The 17,219-nt window shown below is 39.8% G+C and overlaps 1 protein-coding gene across 3 annotated transcripts; it reads left to right on the top strand.

The window, feature by feature from the left end:
• Positions 1–2,700: 2,700 nt before the first annotated feature.
• On the top strand, positions 2,701–16,805 carry p2rx1 (purinergic receptor P2X, ligand-gated ion channel, 1). Of its 3 annotated transcripts, none has more exons than XM_035433035.1 (13): positions 2,701–3,187; positions 8,229–8,373; positions 10,773–10,844; positions 11,245–11,302; positions 12,445–12,532; positions 12,712–12,792; positions 13,415–13,556; positions 13,781–13,926; positions 14,004–14,094; positions 14,238–14,303; positions 14,526–14,621; positions 15,591–15,647; positions 15,908–16,805. In XM_035433035.1, exons 1-13 carry the CDS (start codon positions 2,982–2,984, stop codon positions 15,911–15,913), a joined length of 1,254 nt encoding a protein of 417 aa, XP_035288926.1. In that variant the 5' UTR covers positions 2,701–2,981; the 3' UTR covers positions 15,914–16,805. The 3 variants fall into 3 exon arrangements, with proteins under 3 accessions (XP_035288926.1, XP_035288927.1, XP_035288925.1); XM_035433036.1 differs by having other exon boundaries at positions 11,245–11,314; positions 15,591–15,623; XM_035433034.1 differs by having other exon boundaries at positions 11,245–11,314.
• Positions 16,806–17,219: the final 414 nt, after the last annotated feature.

Genomic DNA, 17,219 nt, shown 5'->3' with positions numbered 1-17,219 from the left:
TTTGGCCCATAAATATTAGAAAATAGTGGACTATTTTCCTCTTATTTGATGAATATATATATATATATATATATATATATATATATATATATACTCTCTCTCTCTCTCTCTCTCTCTCTCCATATGTATCTGATAAAAACGTTCAATTTGCAAACATGCCAAATTACTCACACGCACAAATCACTGTAACTCGGCCCTGTGTTTTTTAATCTTACCATCTGAAGACAATTTGGTAATTCAAACTTTGTGTCACATCAAAGTGTCAAATAACAAAAATTGCCTCAGGCAAAACGTATGAAACCGCTGGTGAATAATTGTCAAGTTCATTTTACTAAATGTACAAGTTCTTGTATATTTGCAACTTAATTTCGGTACCTGTAGGCTACTAACGTTATACACTCGGTCTCTGGTCTGGTTAGAAAGGTAGCTATCGTTAAATGTTAATGTTAAAAGTGGAACTGTCTAAAGTGTGGGTGTATTTTATTTGGATTGCAGAAATATAAGTGGGTTTCCTGAAAGAATGTACAGATGCAAAAGCAATAGTTTTAGTGTTTTATTTTTCCTTACCCAGCTGGACAGTGCAATGAGTTATTAAAGTTTTGCTTGAGTCCAAGGGGGATTTGAACCCAACCTGTCGCTCGTCCAAAAAGCTACATAGACAAATGTGCTACCCATTGCACCACGACATAGACATTGTAGTTGTGCACTTGTATATATGTCCATTTTGTGTGTGTATCCAAGGTTTTATTGGCTGATGTACCTAAATGTCCAATGGGGAGACATTCTTTGTGGGCTTGGAGCAATTGTGATGGTGTAATCATGCAGGAAAAAGAAGAACACAAAGGAAACAAACGCAAAATCCCCTCAGTTTTGGGCTTTATTGTGTGGAAGTATAACATTTTTGATGAAATGGGGTCAGAAGCTACATAAATGAATGTTTTTTAAGGGCTGAGTGCCAAACTCTCAAGTGTCTTAGTAGGGTGTTGGGCCACCACAAACTGCCACAACAGCTTCAGTGCACCTTGGCTTAAAATCTGCAACTCTCTGGAACTCTCCTGGAGGGATGGAATACCATTCTTCTAAAATATAATCCCTCATTTGGTGTTTTGATGATATATGTCAGTCCAAAATCTCTCATAGGTCGAGATGGGTTGAGATCTGGTGACTGCACAGGCCATAGCATATGATTCACATAATTTTCATATTCATCAAACCATTCAGTGACCTCTCGTGCCCTGTGGATGGGGGCATTGTTATCTTAGAAAAGACCTCTTCCATCAGGATAGATTTGCTTTATCATAGGATAAAGGTGATCACTCATAAAAACTGTATTGATTTGCAGTGACACTTTCCTGTAAGCAGACAAGTGGACCCAAACCATGGTAGAAAAATGCCCCCCACAGCATAACAGAGCCACCGGACCCCCTCAATGTAGGGGTCGAGCATTCAGGCCTGTACCATTCTCTTGGTGTACGCCACGCATGCACTTGCCCACTTGTCAAGAATATGGTGAAGGATTACTCATCTGATCATATAAATTTTTTCTACATCTTTGTAGACCAGTGCCTATTGTTTTTTCACCACTGAACTCTGAAATTTGTCTTTGTAATAAGGGGTTTATGCACTGAAACCCTACTGTAATATCCTTATTTATGTAGTTGTCAATGAACTGTTCTTGCTGACACATTGATATTCTCAGTCTCCTGAGGAAATCTTGCTCTTCTGTTTTTCGTAACATATCACACTAATGCATGAGCATGATGCTTTATTTTTTTGTCACTCGTTTGTACATATAAATAGTGTGTGTGTGTGTATATATATATATATATATATATATATATATATATATATATATATATATATATATATATATATATATATATATATATATATATATATATATATATATACACACACAGTATATATGCGCTAATGTTGCAAGACATAGAGGCGACAGCTCGGGAGGTAAGACCGATTGTCTGGCAGTCGGAGGGTTGCCGGTTCAAAGCCCGCCCTGGGCGTGTCGAAGTGTCCTTGAGCAAGACACCTAACCCCTAACTGCTCTGGTAAATGAGAGGCATCAATTGTAAAGCGCTTTGGATGAAAGCGCTATATAAATACAGTCCATTTACCAAATATGGCAAAGAAGAAGCAGTTAGGCTTCGATGTTCAGGGCCAAGTAAACACTTGAAATGAAAAATTTCTCACGGGGAATAACCATGCACATCTAAGCCTAGTGCCTTCTTCTTTGCCATATTTCTTGTCTTGGAATTTGAAACTGAAAAAAAAGTTTATACTGCGGGTTGTTATTCAATAAATACACATATTAACTAATCTTCTCTTCTCTAAACTTTGAGTTCACTGTGACTGGACACATATATACTCATTTAAACATATACATTGTACTCAAAGCAAAAAAAAAAAAAAAAAAAAGCAACAAGAAAAAAATGGGGGACAAATTAATGCTCTTAAGCTGTTCAAATATTTGGACAGCATCAGTGCATGCATGACTAACAGAAACAATATACTTATATGGTGAAGGGGATTTACAGACACATTACACTCACTTCTTCTTTGAAAAACAAGAAACAGGAACACGTGACTGTGATGAGAGCACATTTTTAATTTCACTTCTCACTGCCAATCCAAACACTATTCATGAAGTGCAGTAAACGGTAGAAAACAGCACAACATTCCAAGACACACAGTTTACAGTGGACAGATGGTGAATGCTCCACCCTCAAAGATAAAATTGCAACAGTACACTCACCCTACTGCCTTAGTGAAGAGACATGAATGTGTATATATCTGTGTCTGTGTGTATGTGTGCGTGTTAAAGAGAGAGAGAAAGAGAGAAAGAGAGAGAGAGAGATAGAGAGAGAAAAAAAAGGTAGGGGTGGCAAATTAGTGACCTGACACTCCCCTCGAAGCATCTCAGCCGCGTGACAGAAGAAGCAAGACCACATTATCTGTGTGCATGAATGAGCGCGGGAGACAGAAAGAGGAAGTTGAGCGCGCGTCAGACCCAGGAGACCAGCGGGGACTGCAAGATGAAGAGCATCCTCACCGATGCCCTCTCGGACTTCTTATTCGAGTACGAGACCCCCCGCCAGGTGCTGGTGAAGAGCAAGCGGGTGGGAATCGTGTGCCGAGTGATCCAGCTGGTGGTCCTGGCTTACATCATCGGGTAAGCTCCAGACCGACCAAATCTCGTACAGCTTAAAGAGGTACGGCAAGGAGAGCAATGAAAGGGGTCTGTAGAGCTTGTTCCAGCAAGTCTGAAGGCATGCTGAAAATTCAGTGAGGATGTCGTAACTGTTTCGAAAGCACAGTTTTTGCATGTTAGAATTTAGGTAGCAGACACACCCTGAAAGTGGCAAAAAAAACTGTAGTGGAGGAGATCATACCTAAGCAGTTAAACCTGTAGTTCTTAAGAAGAAATTGGATCAAGTAATTTGCAATTAAAATTTGGGATAATCTGGCATAACGAAAATATCTGGATTCTGCTGAGGCAACAGAAGCCAATATTTTGAAGTACAAAGGCAACAGAAGTAATTATTTGCCGTAAGAGAATTAAAAATGACTGCTGTTAAGTAACTGAGGATATGGGAAACCAATTAAATTGAAAGTAAATTTCCACAATGAATCTCAACACTGATTGTAATGAATTAGTTGACTGTTGTTCTTCAGTACTCACTGGTCAGGGAATCTTATTAGCCAGATCTGGCCCTGTTGTTCTTGAAACAATGAATGACAGTGTAAATTGTGTAAAAATACTGTAAGCTATTTAATAGGCCTTCATAAAAATTCAGCATCATATTTTGTGGCCTCCAAAATATATATTCTTCACCTGTTATGCTTCTGACCAGCCAAAATGGGCCAATGCACACTACAGTAGCCTCTTTTTAAGGGCTGTTCTTGTTCTGTAGCGAGGCTAAAATTCGAAACTTTATTTGTAGGTTGACCAATAAACCACCACAATGTCTTTGTTTACTACATGGGCATTCTGAATATCCGATATCTCTGACTTTCTTTTGTTTGTCCCCGTCTTTATACAAAACTCTGACATAATGTAAGCTATTCTTTAGCCATAGCGCTAGCCTGCTACTTTGGGTTTTATACAGATGTTGGTGAGTTTCTACTGCAACTGTGTTACTCATCGTCATGCTATTTAGCCTGTGTTGCTTTTCAATTTATCCAAAATCAAATGTTTCAGCGGACAGCTTTAACTGTACTTGGTACACATGATGGTGCTGCTACTGCATGTACAGTGTAGAATCTGACATAGCATCATATTCAGTTTGATGTGGTCTTTTTTTTCTTTCAGCTTTGAGATATGCAAACAAAGCCCACATTCAAGTGACAGTGTTGAATGACAACTTCACGTTAGGGGTTATTTTCATGCTTGAATAATGCCTTCAAATGCACTACATAAGGCAACAACTGCACTCCTATCCATTTGCAAACATTCGTAGAAGTACTTAGCAGAATGAATTGTTCATAGATATTGAACTTCATATGTATTACTACCTGCTGATTACTGGAAGGAAGTGGAAGAAATCAATAAATTACATAGTTTACATGCAACAATTTACAAACAAAAGTGCTTTACATATTTTTTAATAACAATAGAGAAACAAATATAATAGAAATAAAGACTAAAAAAACTGAAAACTGAAAAAAAAACAATTATAAAAAGGCAATACACAGTGAAAAGTAAAATGCACAAGACACAAACTCATTTAAAATCCAGTCTAATGTGTATGATAATGAGCACGCGTGCCAATAATTTTGCCTAAGGGGAACATGTATAAAGAGTTGAGGCCTGATAACTAAGCCTTGTGGAACTCCCACATAATATCAGTTTACTTGGATATATGGTCATCTAGCCTGACATAGAATTGCCTCTGTGTCAAATATGATTTAAACCAACTGAGCACATTGAGCACAGAAGGTCCAAACCAATTCTATATATAAATATTGCACCGGTGATGGTGTAAAATGCAGCACTTAAATCTAATGGATCAAGACCTTATGCATAGTTTGAATAAAATCTGAGGTCCATTACTCAGAAATGTGTCAGCAATTTTGCTTTGGTGATGATAGAAACCCCATGGCCCTGGCAGCCAAACTAGAGCCACCCCAAACAGAACCATTTCCTTGGAAACACAGTGAGTCAATTGCAGTGTGATTAGCTGGAACTGAACTGTATTACAATTGGAATGGCTATCAAAATATTTGAAATTAGTATTAGCTCTTCCAGTTGTAACTCGGTTTTGTGCTGTAGGCATTTAAACCTGAGGTTTAAATTCTAGCTGAGCTCGCTGTAGTTGACTCAGCAGGACAAGAAAGAACATGTGAAACAAACACACACAGGCACATGCTACGACAGATAATGATCAAAGGTGAACCACAATGCAATACCTGACAAGTGTATATTTGTTGCTAGACATACATAGAGCTAACTGGGTAGTCATTTCCCCTTGGGGTAAATGACCATATATCAATCTCTGTTTTTAGTTCAGTCCAGTTTAAAATGCAGGCTGAGGGTTTCAAAACCCTGCATGGGAGATTGTAACATATGATATGCTTTGTGCCATTTTCATTTTCTTTCGCAAAGTTTCACCTTAACCTCTGGTTTGGTTTTGTTTAGCAATGCTTTACTAAAGAGAAATTCAGCTTGAAAAATTCCAATTACACATAAAATGTAGTTCAAATTACTATAGTAAAAAAATCATCATTATCATGTTCCCCAGGCATGATACATGTGTGGGCAAGGCCTTCTTTTTGAACAGGGCGAAAACCACTATACAGCTCAGTGAAGAGAACCAGCAATGTGTGGCAAATATAGTGGAGCAGAGTGCATATCAACAATCAAGATTAGAGGAAAGAGAGAGAGAGGAGGTATTATTTGGTCAAAGGGGTTGGGGAAAAAAAATGATTTAGTCCACAAGTAGTTGATAGTTCCTGGAAAAAAAGTAATTTACTACTACTACCAATACACAAATTTGAATGTAGTTAAACTACCAGCAAACTGCTGCAAAAAGTAATGAAGCTACTAGTTTAACCACATTAGTGAAAGTACTCCCAAACACTGGATGTGTGATAACATTAGTTAAGACTAGATAAAGTTTTGCTCTCTTTCATAGTATACATACTGTAGCACTTTTCTCTGAAAAAAAAATAAGGAATCTGCCTTATAATTGTCATTGACCATGCACATCAGACTGCTGAGGTTTAAAAAAAAAAATTGTTTGAAAAGTCAAGGAATACTTCAAAATGAATGGTATGGAAACCATTTTTTGAATGTACCAAGAATGTTTGGGACTTTATTTCACTGGCCTTAGTTTTATTGTTACAAAAATACAACAGGTCGCATCTCAATTTTTCAAAAAATAGAATGTGTTATTTGGTTTTAAATTCTTTTCAGCGTGATTCATGAATTTGTTTGGATTGCTTTTTTTTACTACTTTTTACTGTGCACAGTGACAGAGGACATAATTCCACCAGTTGTCTGGGAATATTACCGTTCGCTGTGACATGTTGTTGCATTAGATTACATTGCGTGTCTGTCAGGGACTCTGATGATCAGGGTGTTGCCATTTTTTGACAGATCATATCAAAAGTCACTCAACCACAGAATATATGAGGCGATAAGGCGATTTTGAAACATGACTGTGCAAGCCTCTTGAACCCTGGGCCTTGGGTGCAGAACTATTAGAGTACAGCAGATTTATTCATCATCGACTGTGATTGCCCCAGATGACACATTTCTCTTGTAGATAGATTTTCCTCACAAACTTAACATCAAAAAGTGTTCATAGTGTAGCACAGTTCAAAGTCTCATTTTATCAGTAGATAACAATAACACAAAGGAGAGCAGCTTCAATGACCAGACATGCTTGAATGGATTCGGTCGCTGTGAGCAAACAAGCACGTACAAGCACGTGACTTACAAGCATGAGGAAACAAGTTTTCTTGTAGCTTGTGTGTTGTTGATTTTTTTGTATTGCGATTATTTTACTGACCCGTTTGTCCCGCTAGTGTGTAATACTCATGTATTTTTCCCTAACAGGCCTAATTAGTTTACAGACAGTCCTAGGTTTTCACGTTTGTGGTCTGAGTATTTACCACCCATCTCTAAGGTTACTGTTGCTGTTACCCCCAATTTGTGTGCATGTTTTTTTTCATTGTAAGTCACTCTGGATAAGAGCATTTGCCAAACGCTCACCGCCCACAGGTCGGTGAGCGCGTACAATAACCCCTCCTCTGCCGTGATGGAGGCCAGCGATGGCCCTGCATGAGAGCAGCTATGCGTATCAGGGCCAGCTGACTGAATGCATCCGGCTCAGTGACACGCTTCCAGGTTGTCCTTGCTTTATTTTGTAATTACACCCCTCATAAATGAACCTGCCTCTCAAGTGCATGGCGCACACTGTGACGGTGTGACCTCACCAACAGCCTGGACTCCTACCTGCAAGCTGATGCCCCGATGATAAAATGTGTGCATCTGCAAACAAAAAGATTGCTCAGACACAGATAAGTGATGTGGTGTCAGTCTGAAAATGCTCACCTTCTTTCGTGTACCGCATGACTCTTGTGTGAAAGAAATCTGAAAGAGACAATTTGTGTGTTATGCTACCCATATTTTAAACCTTAAAACGTCAAATACCATTGTCACTATTACATTCCCTGGCATACCTGGAGAGAATAATAGTTACTAGCTTACTATATGTTGCTTTTGTTTTCAGCATTTTATCATTTTATGGCAAATGCATTGTATTATTCAAATATGCAAATATGTGTGTGGGAGTGCGTGTGTATTTTGGAGGCTGTGTAGATGTCAAATACTTTGAAATATGCATTTTATGCAATTCATGGATGAAAGTCTGGATACGGTACTCTGTGTCTGTGTGTAATACTTCAGACGAGTAAAATTGTGATGCTGTTTGTGCAGCGTCATCTGCAGGTGATGTGATGGGGATGTGAGGCTGAGTGTCTCTGGCCTGCAGGTGGATGTGATAGGGATGTGAAGCTGAGTGTCTCTGGTCTGCAGGTGATGTGATGGGGATGTGAGGCTGAGTGTCTCTGGTCTGCAGGGGATGTGATAGGGATGTGAGGCTGAGTGTCTCTGGTCTGCAGGGGATGTGATGGGGATGTGAGCCTGGGTGTCTCTGGTCTGCAGGGGATGTGATAGGGATATGAGGCTGACTGTCTCTGCTCTGCAGGTGGGTGTTCATCTATGAAAAGGGTTACCAGATCACGGACACGGCCATCAGCTCGGTCTTCACCAAGGTGAAAGGCGTGGGGTACACTCAGGTGGACGGCAAGGAGCAGGTGTGGGACATGAGTGACTACGTCTTCCCAGAACAGGTGAGCAAGTCAAATAATGAGAATACGTCACGTCTACAAATACGTCTTCATTCGTGCGTGAAACCGCAGACAAGACGTTGAGCCGAAACAAACCCGGAGGTCCCTGTTTGCGAGAGAAGCAAATATGTTGAGCAGTGTTGACACTGGCGAGGCCACACAGATCTTTTGTACACATGGATGTGATATCAAGGTTTAAGGTGTGGTATGTTTTTGCTGAACTAGTTTGACTGATATGCAAGAATTAAGTTAGAATCTGAGTGATGTATTAATATGTGTAAACTTTTTTCTTACAAAAAAAAGAAGTAAGCATTAAGGGTGCAATGTTAGGGACTGTCAGAAGTTGTGACACAACGCTGGGAGGGACGAAGTATCCGGGGGGTATTTCACGAAGCAGGGTTAGCTGGATAACTGCGCCGAGTAAAACCCGGAACAGCTCTTTTTACTTCAGTCCGTGTTCCAGATTTGGAAGGGTTCCGGGTTTTAATCAGCGCAGTTATCCAGCTAATTTATTAATCCCACTTTGTGAATCTGGTGCTTGGAAAAAGAGATATGGTTGTTCTGGTATGTTTATCATTTTGAGACCAGCAATCAAGGAGACAGGTAGCAAAAAACTTCACCTTCCTTCCTCATGATTCAGACTCAAAATAATAATACAAAATCAAAAGGAAGGAGAAAAAACCAAAGTAAAACAAAAGAACACTTTTAAGCCATTGTGTGGCATTTCATGAATGTATTTCATCTCTCATGTGCAGTCCATACTCTCCAAGTGCAAATAAAGAAGCACACTTATAAACCCTCAGGGTGATTAGATAATGCATCCCAGGTGAGTGCACCTGCTTAACCAGTAGGCGTGGCTCCAGGTTGCTGAAATTCCCTGTCCCATAATGCACCCTCCCTACCCCAGAGACTTTATGGGATGAGATTGATGTTTGCCCAAACACACCTGCTCACACCATTGTTTTAAGGAAACTCGTCTTTGCTGGGTGACTTCAAATACATTTTCTCGGCAGTAACATACCCATGCCCAAACTGGATTTTGTCATACAAATCATGAAGTGGAAAAAGGCCTGCTTCAAAGGCCTTTGTGCCTGAATAGAATGTTAAGGTCAGAGGGAGTCTCAGCCCTATATGGAAAAACCTATTGTGCTGTAATTCACCCTGGGAGCATGCTGGCCAGCAGCAACCGAAACCTTCACGTCTGATTGAAGTTTTGTGCCAGTATTTTCTTGTGCGCTGGAGTAAAAAAAGATTGCATGTGTTACATTGATTTCATTGCACTTTTTCATGTTTAAAATGCCACTTACCTTGGCCTTGCTGTGAATCCCAGAATTTCTGTGCATGTTGAACCGCAATTAAAAAAAAAAAACATCCTCAATTCAGTGTGTGCTGAAGCTTAGCATGCGGATGTCATACATGTTCCAACATCTTCCATCTTCCCATTTTTAGCACTGTCATGTTGTTTGTCTGAGTGTGTGCTTGTGGATATTACTTTATTTTGGGGGGGGGGGGGGGGGGGGGGGGGTTCACATAATCCTATAATCACACATAATTTCCTATAATGAGATGGAAACCCAAATCTTCAAAGAAAGGCAAGTGACATCTCACTCAACACGTTTTCACGAAATGCTAGAATTTAAGCTGCAATAAGACACATAAGCACATAAGCCTTGAGTTTGGGTGGAGATACAGCTGATAATGGCAGAGTAGTCATAGTGAAGTAATGTTTCATTATGGGCATATTCTACTATCTGGCAGACAGCTCATTTGTATCTGCTCATTTGCATCTGATTTCACTACCTCTACCAAACATAAGGAATGTTGAGAGGCTGAACCACAGGTTCCTATCGAGGCTTACATCTGCAACAAACAAATTTTAATATTTGCATTCCGTAGGCCCCCAAATATACCAGAAGGTAACACAACACACCAAATGTCAGGGGTGAGGCTTGATACTCACTAACAGCTTACTGCTCTGTAAGTGGTGCCATTTATCATTGTTACTATATATAATATGGACTACATTTCCAAAAGTATGTGGACACCCCTTCTAATTAGTGGGTTTGGCTACTTCAGCCACACCCATTGCTAACAGTTGCATAAAATCAAGCATACAGCCATACAATCTCCATAGATAAACATTGGTAGTAGAAAGTAGGATGCCAACTTTGCAACAAGTCAGTTTCACAAACTTCTTCCCTACTAGAGCTGCCTTGGTAAAATGCTGTTATTGTGAAGTGTAAATGTCTAGGAGCAAAAACAGCTCAGCCGTGAAGTGGTAGACTCTATATTAATGCCCATAATTTTTGAATGAGATGTTCGACAAGCACATTTGCGTGTGATGTTCGTGTGTCCTCATATTTTGGCCATGTAGTGGATGTCTTCTACTTTTTCTCTCTTAGGGGGACGGTTCTTTTGTGGTGATGACAAATTACATTGTGACCTTGGGACAGAAGCAGGATAAATGCCCAGAGGTAAGTAGGTTTATTAGGGACGCAGGTCGGTGATTGGAGTCTCCAGGGTCATACGATCTGTGTACCTTATACACGACAAAACGGCACAACATCTATCTTATTTTTTCATGTCCAGCTTTGATGAGAGTTTAGCATCACACTGTTTCCAGACAAGAACAGTTTTCCATTTTGTTTCCTATCCAATGAGAGGGCGATGAATGTGCAAAATGAAGTGAAAAAACTATTGGAGAAAAATAATTGTATTTTCATACAGGTATGCTGAGACATAGTCAAGGGGGAAATAAATTGCTAATACACACACACACACACACACACACACACAGAATCTCAGTACTTTTTTTTCAGCATAACCCTTACCCTTGTGCACTGACGCCTCATTAGAGCCTGTTATGTCTTTCAGCTTCAAGGGAAGTTCACCTGCAAATCTGACGAGGACTGCAAAGAAGGAGAATATAAACGTACGGGACATGGTAAATGCACAACACTTTCTCAGTCTGCATGCAATGCCATGAGATCAAAAGAGCTCGGCCACATACAGAAATACCAACTGATGCCTGCATGGTTTTAGCTTCACGGCTGATATTAGCTTTTGTACAAAATGCTGTGTGAACTTGAGCACATAACAAAAACCAAATACAGAAGCCCAGAGAAAGACTGTAAATGTTTACTGCCTTTTGATGTATTGCAGAGGACGCCGGCCTCTGTATAATCTTCTCCATGTCACTTGCGCAACATTAGCGAATATTTGTCAGGATATTTGGCTCAGCTTGGGACTGCAAAGACTTTTTTTCTTCAGTCTTTCATCTGTAAAACGACTGCGAAGATCAGCCAATTCCTTGCTCATGGCCGTAAGATGGTGTTTTCACATTAGTGTCTGACTTCAACTCATTTGCGCGGCATTTGCGAAATGACAGGAAATGAAAAATTTGTATGGACAATTGCATAAGCAAGATCAAAAGGCTGTTGCAGGCTGCCCTTGTTTTATGATGCTCTTTCATGTATCTGTTTTCATAAAGAGTCTATAAAAGGCTTGTCTGTTGAACAAGTTGGCTTTGTTTGTATTATAACAGTTATGTTTACGAGGGACTTCGACGTGCAATTTACACTTTGCAATTCGCTCGCTTCCTATACTATAAAAAATCCACAGGAGGGATCAACCAATGGCTGCTGAAGAACAGCAAGCAAATCTTTGCATTTGTGGAAAAATTGTTTGTGACATTTTCTGTTTTCTTCTATTTTATCATATTCATCTTCAGAGGTTACCAGAAAAATATTGCATTTAAGACTCTCTCTCTCTCTCTCTCTCTCTCTCTCTCTCTCTCTCTCTCTCAAATTCAAATTCAAAATGCTTTATTGGCATGAAATACATTTGTACATATTGCCAAAGCGTACACATAGAACATACATGCACTCTCTCACTCTCTCTCCTTTTTCTCTCTCTCTCTCTCACACACACACACACACACACATGCAGGAAATGAGTTTGGATTGTTAAGATGCTGTTGACTAAGGTGTTGACTGGTAAGATTGTGGACAAATTTACAGGATTTCTCCATCATATGACAGGCGGATCCTTTTCAATACTCCTTTATCTCTGCAGGGCTGATGACCGGAAAATGTGTGCAAGAGACCGAAACTTGTGAAGTCTTTTCCTGGTGTCCTGTTGAAGATGACACTAAAATCCCAGCGTAAGTTATATCATGGTAATTTATGCAAAAAATAATGAAATTATCATGATAATTTATGCAAAAATAATCTTATTGTCTCAATGCGTTTTAACCTCTATTAAATTGCGACATGTTGGTTTGTTGTGTGCTGTGTGTTTGCAAAAGTTGCTTTCATTAACATGCTTGGATTTTCTGCTCAGTCCACCTCGTTTGATGGCAGCAGAGAATTTCACGTTGTTCATCAAAAACTCAATCACCTTTCCAGAATTTGAGGTTGTACGGTAAGTGACTACAGGTTGACAACCTGCCTGAAATGCTTTTCTGTGAACAGATGTGGCAGGGGTCTGAGTGCCAGTTGCCTTCCAAAGAAAGCAAAAGAATTAAACGCATAGATGGCCTTAGAACGTGTATACTCAGAGCAAAGAGAATGATATGAGAAGATGCGTAACTATCTGTTTGTTTGATGTGCACTGGTGTGTGTGTTTGTGTGTGTACGTGCGTGCGTGCATGAATGGTATTTCACACATTCATTTTTTTACTTTCAACAATGGAACATTGTGCACGCTCACGACACATGCATATGTCTCCACTCAATCATCAAATCATTGCAGTTTTCATGGTGATCTGCACATTATAGGTGTTGCGGTTAGGCAATTTTTCACCTCTCTAGTTTTGCTATACAACAAACACAGTCGCTGGATAATTTTGCTCTGCACATTTAATGGGGCTGTGGAAAAAGGTCTCAATCGCCAAGATAGAAATGCAACAGAAGATTAGTTTGAGGCTGTGCTTTCTGCAGAACTCTGGCCTTGTCTTGTCTTAGAGATGAGCGTTCTTCGTGTGAGCAGGAGACGTCGTACACAGCCACCTCTTCTCATGAGTTCTCCTCCTCTGGTTTTTCAGAAGCAATCTGGTGGAAGGCGTGGACAAAAATTACATCAACACGTGCATCTACAACCAGACTAGTGACCCTCTGTGTCCCATATTCAGACTGGGAGACATTGTGACGATGTCGGGATTCAGCTTTGCTCAGATAGCACCTGAGGTAGTCCTTTCATGAGCCAGATCCTCATTACTTGTCTTTTTGGCCCACCATTTTTCCACCTGCCTTAACGGGGATTGGGGGGGGGGGGGGATTTTGTGATGGTGAGATTGTTGAATGTTGTGACTGTATTGAGCGTTTGGGTCAAACTACAAAAAAAATTACAAAACTATGAACTGTAGAAATACGAAACATGATAAGGTCTCCGTACTCATCTTGTCTGGTAGGGTGGAGCCGTTGGGATTCTCGTTGACTGGACCTGTGATCTTGACTGGGACGTGAAACACTGTAAGCCAGTTTATAGCTTCCATGGACTGTATGCGACCGGGAAAGGTCCGGAAGACATGCAAGCCTCCATGGGCTATAACTTCAGGTAGAGTACACGACTGAGTTCACACCGTTCCTCTGTTCCTTCCAATGGCTTGTGACCATATTTCTTACTGTTCTCAGGAAAGCAAAATATTACATGGACGGCAACGTTGAAAAAAGGACTCTCACCAAAGTATTTGGAATCCGGATAGACATTTTGGTTCGAGGACTGGTAAGCTCTTATGTTTAGTGCAAGTCCAAGTCCAAGTGTCTGGGAGTCTGTGTCCACCTATTTATTGTATATCAATTTTAAGACCTGTAGCCCAAGATAATTAGCTCCTAAAGAAAATACATTGACTGAATGTTTTGTCTCAGGCAAGAAAATTTGACATCATTCCAACACTAACAGCCATTGGGTCAGGTGTGGGAATTTTTGGAGTGGTAAGTTTCAGAGTGATTTCATAATTTAAACATTTAAACATTTAAATCAGACATATATATATATATATATATATATATATATATATATATATATATATATATACATATATATATATTTTTCAATTATTGAATCATTTCAGTCACGTTACAATTTTGCTATATTAATTTCTGATATTTCTAATATATTGTATTTTATACATGTGAATGTAATTTCTTTTACAGGCAACTGTAGTATGTGATCTGGTGCTTCTATATATACTGCCCAAGAGAGACTTCTATAAGAACATGAAATTCAAGAACACTACCATCCAGGAACAGGTGCGTTGCTGCTAAAATTAGAATTCAGAAATTCAGACATTGTCTGCACTTTCACGTTCTAAAAATTGCCCTTACGTCATTGCGCTATGTTGACATTATAAATACAATGAACACTATTTCTTCAACCACAAGAGAGCAGCAGAGACACGTCAGTGGACGTTTGAGGTGGAGGCACAACCCACTGCCTGGAAACGCTTTTCATTCGCACTTAACAATGACTTTGTGCTTTGACTTATTATTCTTGAACAGATTGGCCTCTATTGTGCTTAAAAATCTGAAATAAAGATTCAAAAGAAAACTGCCTTTCCTGTGAGAGGCAGACCAGCTCTGTTATTTCTGAACATGAAGTACAGGCTCCTAGAGTGCTGTTAGCGCAGTGCGCATGAGGAGGGAGCAGAGACTGGCCAGTTCCTCTGTGTCAAATGGCTTTCCTTTTTCTACTTACGTGCAAAGCCAAGATCTTGCACTCTCAAACGATGTCATCAAATCGAATGAAAATAAAGCTGAACTTCAGAACAATGCTCTGCTAGAACAACCTTGGAAGGCTTTTTGCATGTCTTATTTCTTAATTCTAATCTTCCCATTCCCCCCTGAGTATCATATGTGTATGTATATTCCATTTGCATATAACAGTTTTTGAGTGTGCAGGTACATATGACAAAAAAGCATGCTACTGAACCAGTCCTCAGCCCTCCTGGCAGTGGTTGCTATGGCAATAGAGACTTTGCTCTGATAGAACTTGTTTTTCGTTCATTTTCCATAGAAAAGAAAATCTGAGGGCAAATCTTAACCTGTCACCCTCCTACTCAGACACTCCTTCTATGAAAATAAGAGCGACAGATTTGTTTTAAATGCCTACATGAAATGCTTTGTGGAAGTATTATTCTCAAACCAAGAACCAAGAACCTTTGTTTGACAGATGGACTTGACATGAAATAATCCTGGTTTTCCGTTTCTCTCCCTCTCCAGGCACCGGTCATAACAGACAAGGAATCAGATGAGGTAGCAACGTTTCCCATTGTTGTGGTAATTATTTATATAGCTATGCCAAATGAGTGGTTTTTTAAAGAGCTGTCTTGTAGATTTTGAATCAAAAAACCCATGGAGCTAGTGATTAGAGAGTTTTTGAGACTTTTATGGTTTGGAGAAGGGGTTGTGAGAACCTATTCCCATCAGCACACATCCAGCCTCCAAAATTATATAGTGACTTACCTCCCTTCGCAGGCAGTAGCTGATGGTGGTATTGGGATTTCAGAGGGTGACCATGTTTTGTCCTCTTTTCCCAGAGATGAACAGGAATGAAGGAAGAAGAGCGGAGCCTTGCTGCTCTGGGCCTTTGGCTGTGCACTGATAGATTTAGCACTGGACACTCAAGAGGGGGCAGCAAGGCAGCGATGGAATTTGCCACATGGAAAAAAACATTAATATACTGTGCCCTCCAAAAGTATGGCAGCGCTAGAGTGAAATTAGTTATTTTTGCTATATACTTACGATTTGGATTTGAGATGAGAAGATGAATATGAGACAAAAGTACAGACAATCAGCTTTTATATCATGGTATTTATGTGTGTATGTTTTACCACAAAAACATCTTTTCGTTCGTGTTGAGTCACTCCAATTTTTCAGCTGTGCTAAAGTTAACGGATGACTAACTGGTGTTAACTGTCGCTCAGGTGTTTTCATTTGCATGGATTGTTCACACGTAAAAGAGCAGTGCGTGTCTAGTCTTGGCTGAGACCTTTGTTTTCATCTGTGGAGACATTTGGAGTCAGAATGTTACACCATCAAGACAGCCGGAGGACCAACTATGGCTGAAAAACAACTGATCTGTAAGCTGAGAGGACAGAAGAATACATTAAGAAAGATAGCACAGAAACTGAGTATATCAAGTAAAGCAGTTTGGAAAGTGGCAGCTGCAGGCCACCGTACGCAAAAGACTTTGAGAGCAGAATTATAGAGGCTGCACTGCAAGTTGCAAACCTCTCATCAGCAGCAAGAATCGAAAGGCCAGATTAGAGTTTGTTCTGTGCTGGAGGAAAGGAGGTGTGAAATATGAAGGAGGTAGTGGGTGTATCCTAATTCTCAAAAAATGTATCCTCCTTTCCTGCAATACCATGTCATCTTCTCCGAAACCGATCTATGTGTCCTACCTCCCTCCAGTATCCCAGTATTGCAGGAAAAGAGTGAAGCCACTGAAGTCTAAGTGACGTCACCGTGCTCATGCCCACCGAGATTCAGAGAATCAAAAAACAGTGATGGCAGAGAACTTGAATTTCCCCAATTATGCAAGATATTTAGCCAAATTTCTGTGTGGTTCAGTAGATTATTATTATCACACATAGCATCCTACCCAAAGGTTAGATTGTCTACAAAGGATAACAAAATGTCAGTTTTGTGGTTTTAATCCAACAGACAAATTCGGCAATTTAAGACGGAGAAGCAAATTTTTTTATTTGCTTGTATGCATGTTGCTTAAATGAACATGACTAAACATATGACTCTGTACGTTCAGACATTGGGCAAATCAAGATTCTGAAATTACAGTACATTGTTACATTTGCATATACTGTGAGATGTTTATTTTGATCTAATGTTGCT

The sequence above is a fragment of the Anguilla anguilla genome, chromosome 9 (genome assembly GCF_013347855.1).
Source record: "Anguilla anguilla isolate fAngAng1 chromosome 9, fAngAng1.pri, whole genome shotgun sequence".
NCBI classification, from domain to species: Eukaryota; Metazoa; Chordata; class Actinopteri; order Anguilliformes; family Anguillidae; genus Anguilla; species Anguilla anguilla.
Note: the sequence above shows the minus strand (reverse complement) of the source record. Positions and strands in the feature narration are given on the sequence as shown.

Coding starts and splice junctions, on each gene's coding strand:
- p2rx1 (XM_035433034.1), top strand. CDS start 2,982: ATGAGCGCGGGAGACAGAAAGAGGAAGTTGAGCGCGCGTCAGACCCAG. Junction 13,557..13,780: donor TTGCTCAGATAGCACCTGAG/GTAGTCCTTTCA, acceptor CTTGTCTGGTAG/GGTGGAGCCGTTGGGATTCT. Junction 14,095..14,237: donor ACATTTTGGTTCGAGGACTG/GTAAGCTCTTAT, acceptor GTTTTGTCTCAG/GCAAGAAAATTTGACATCAT.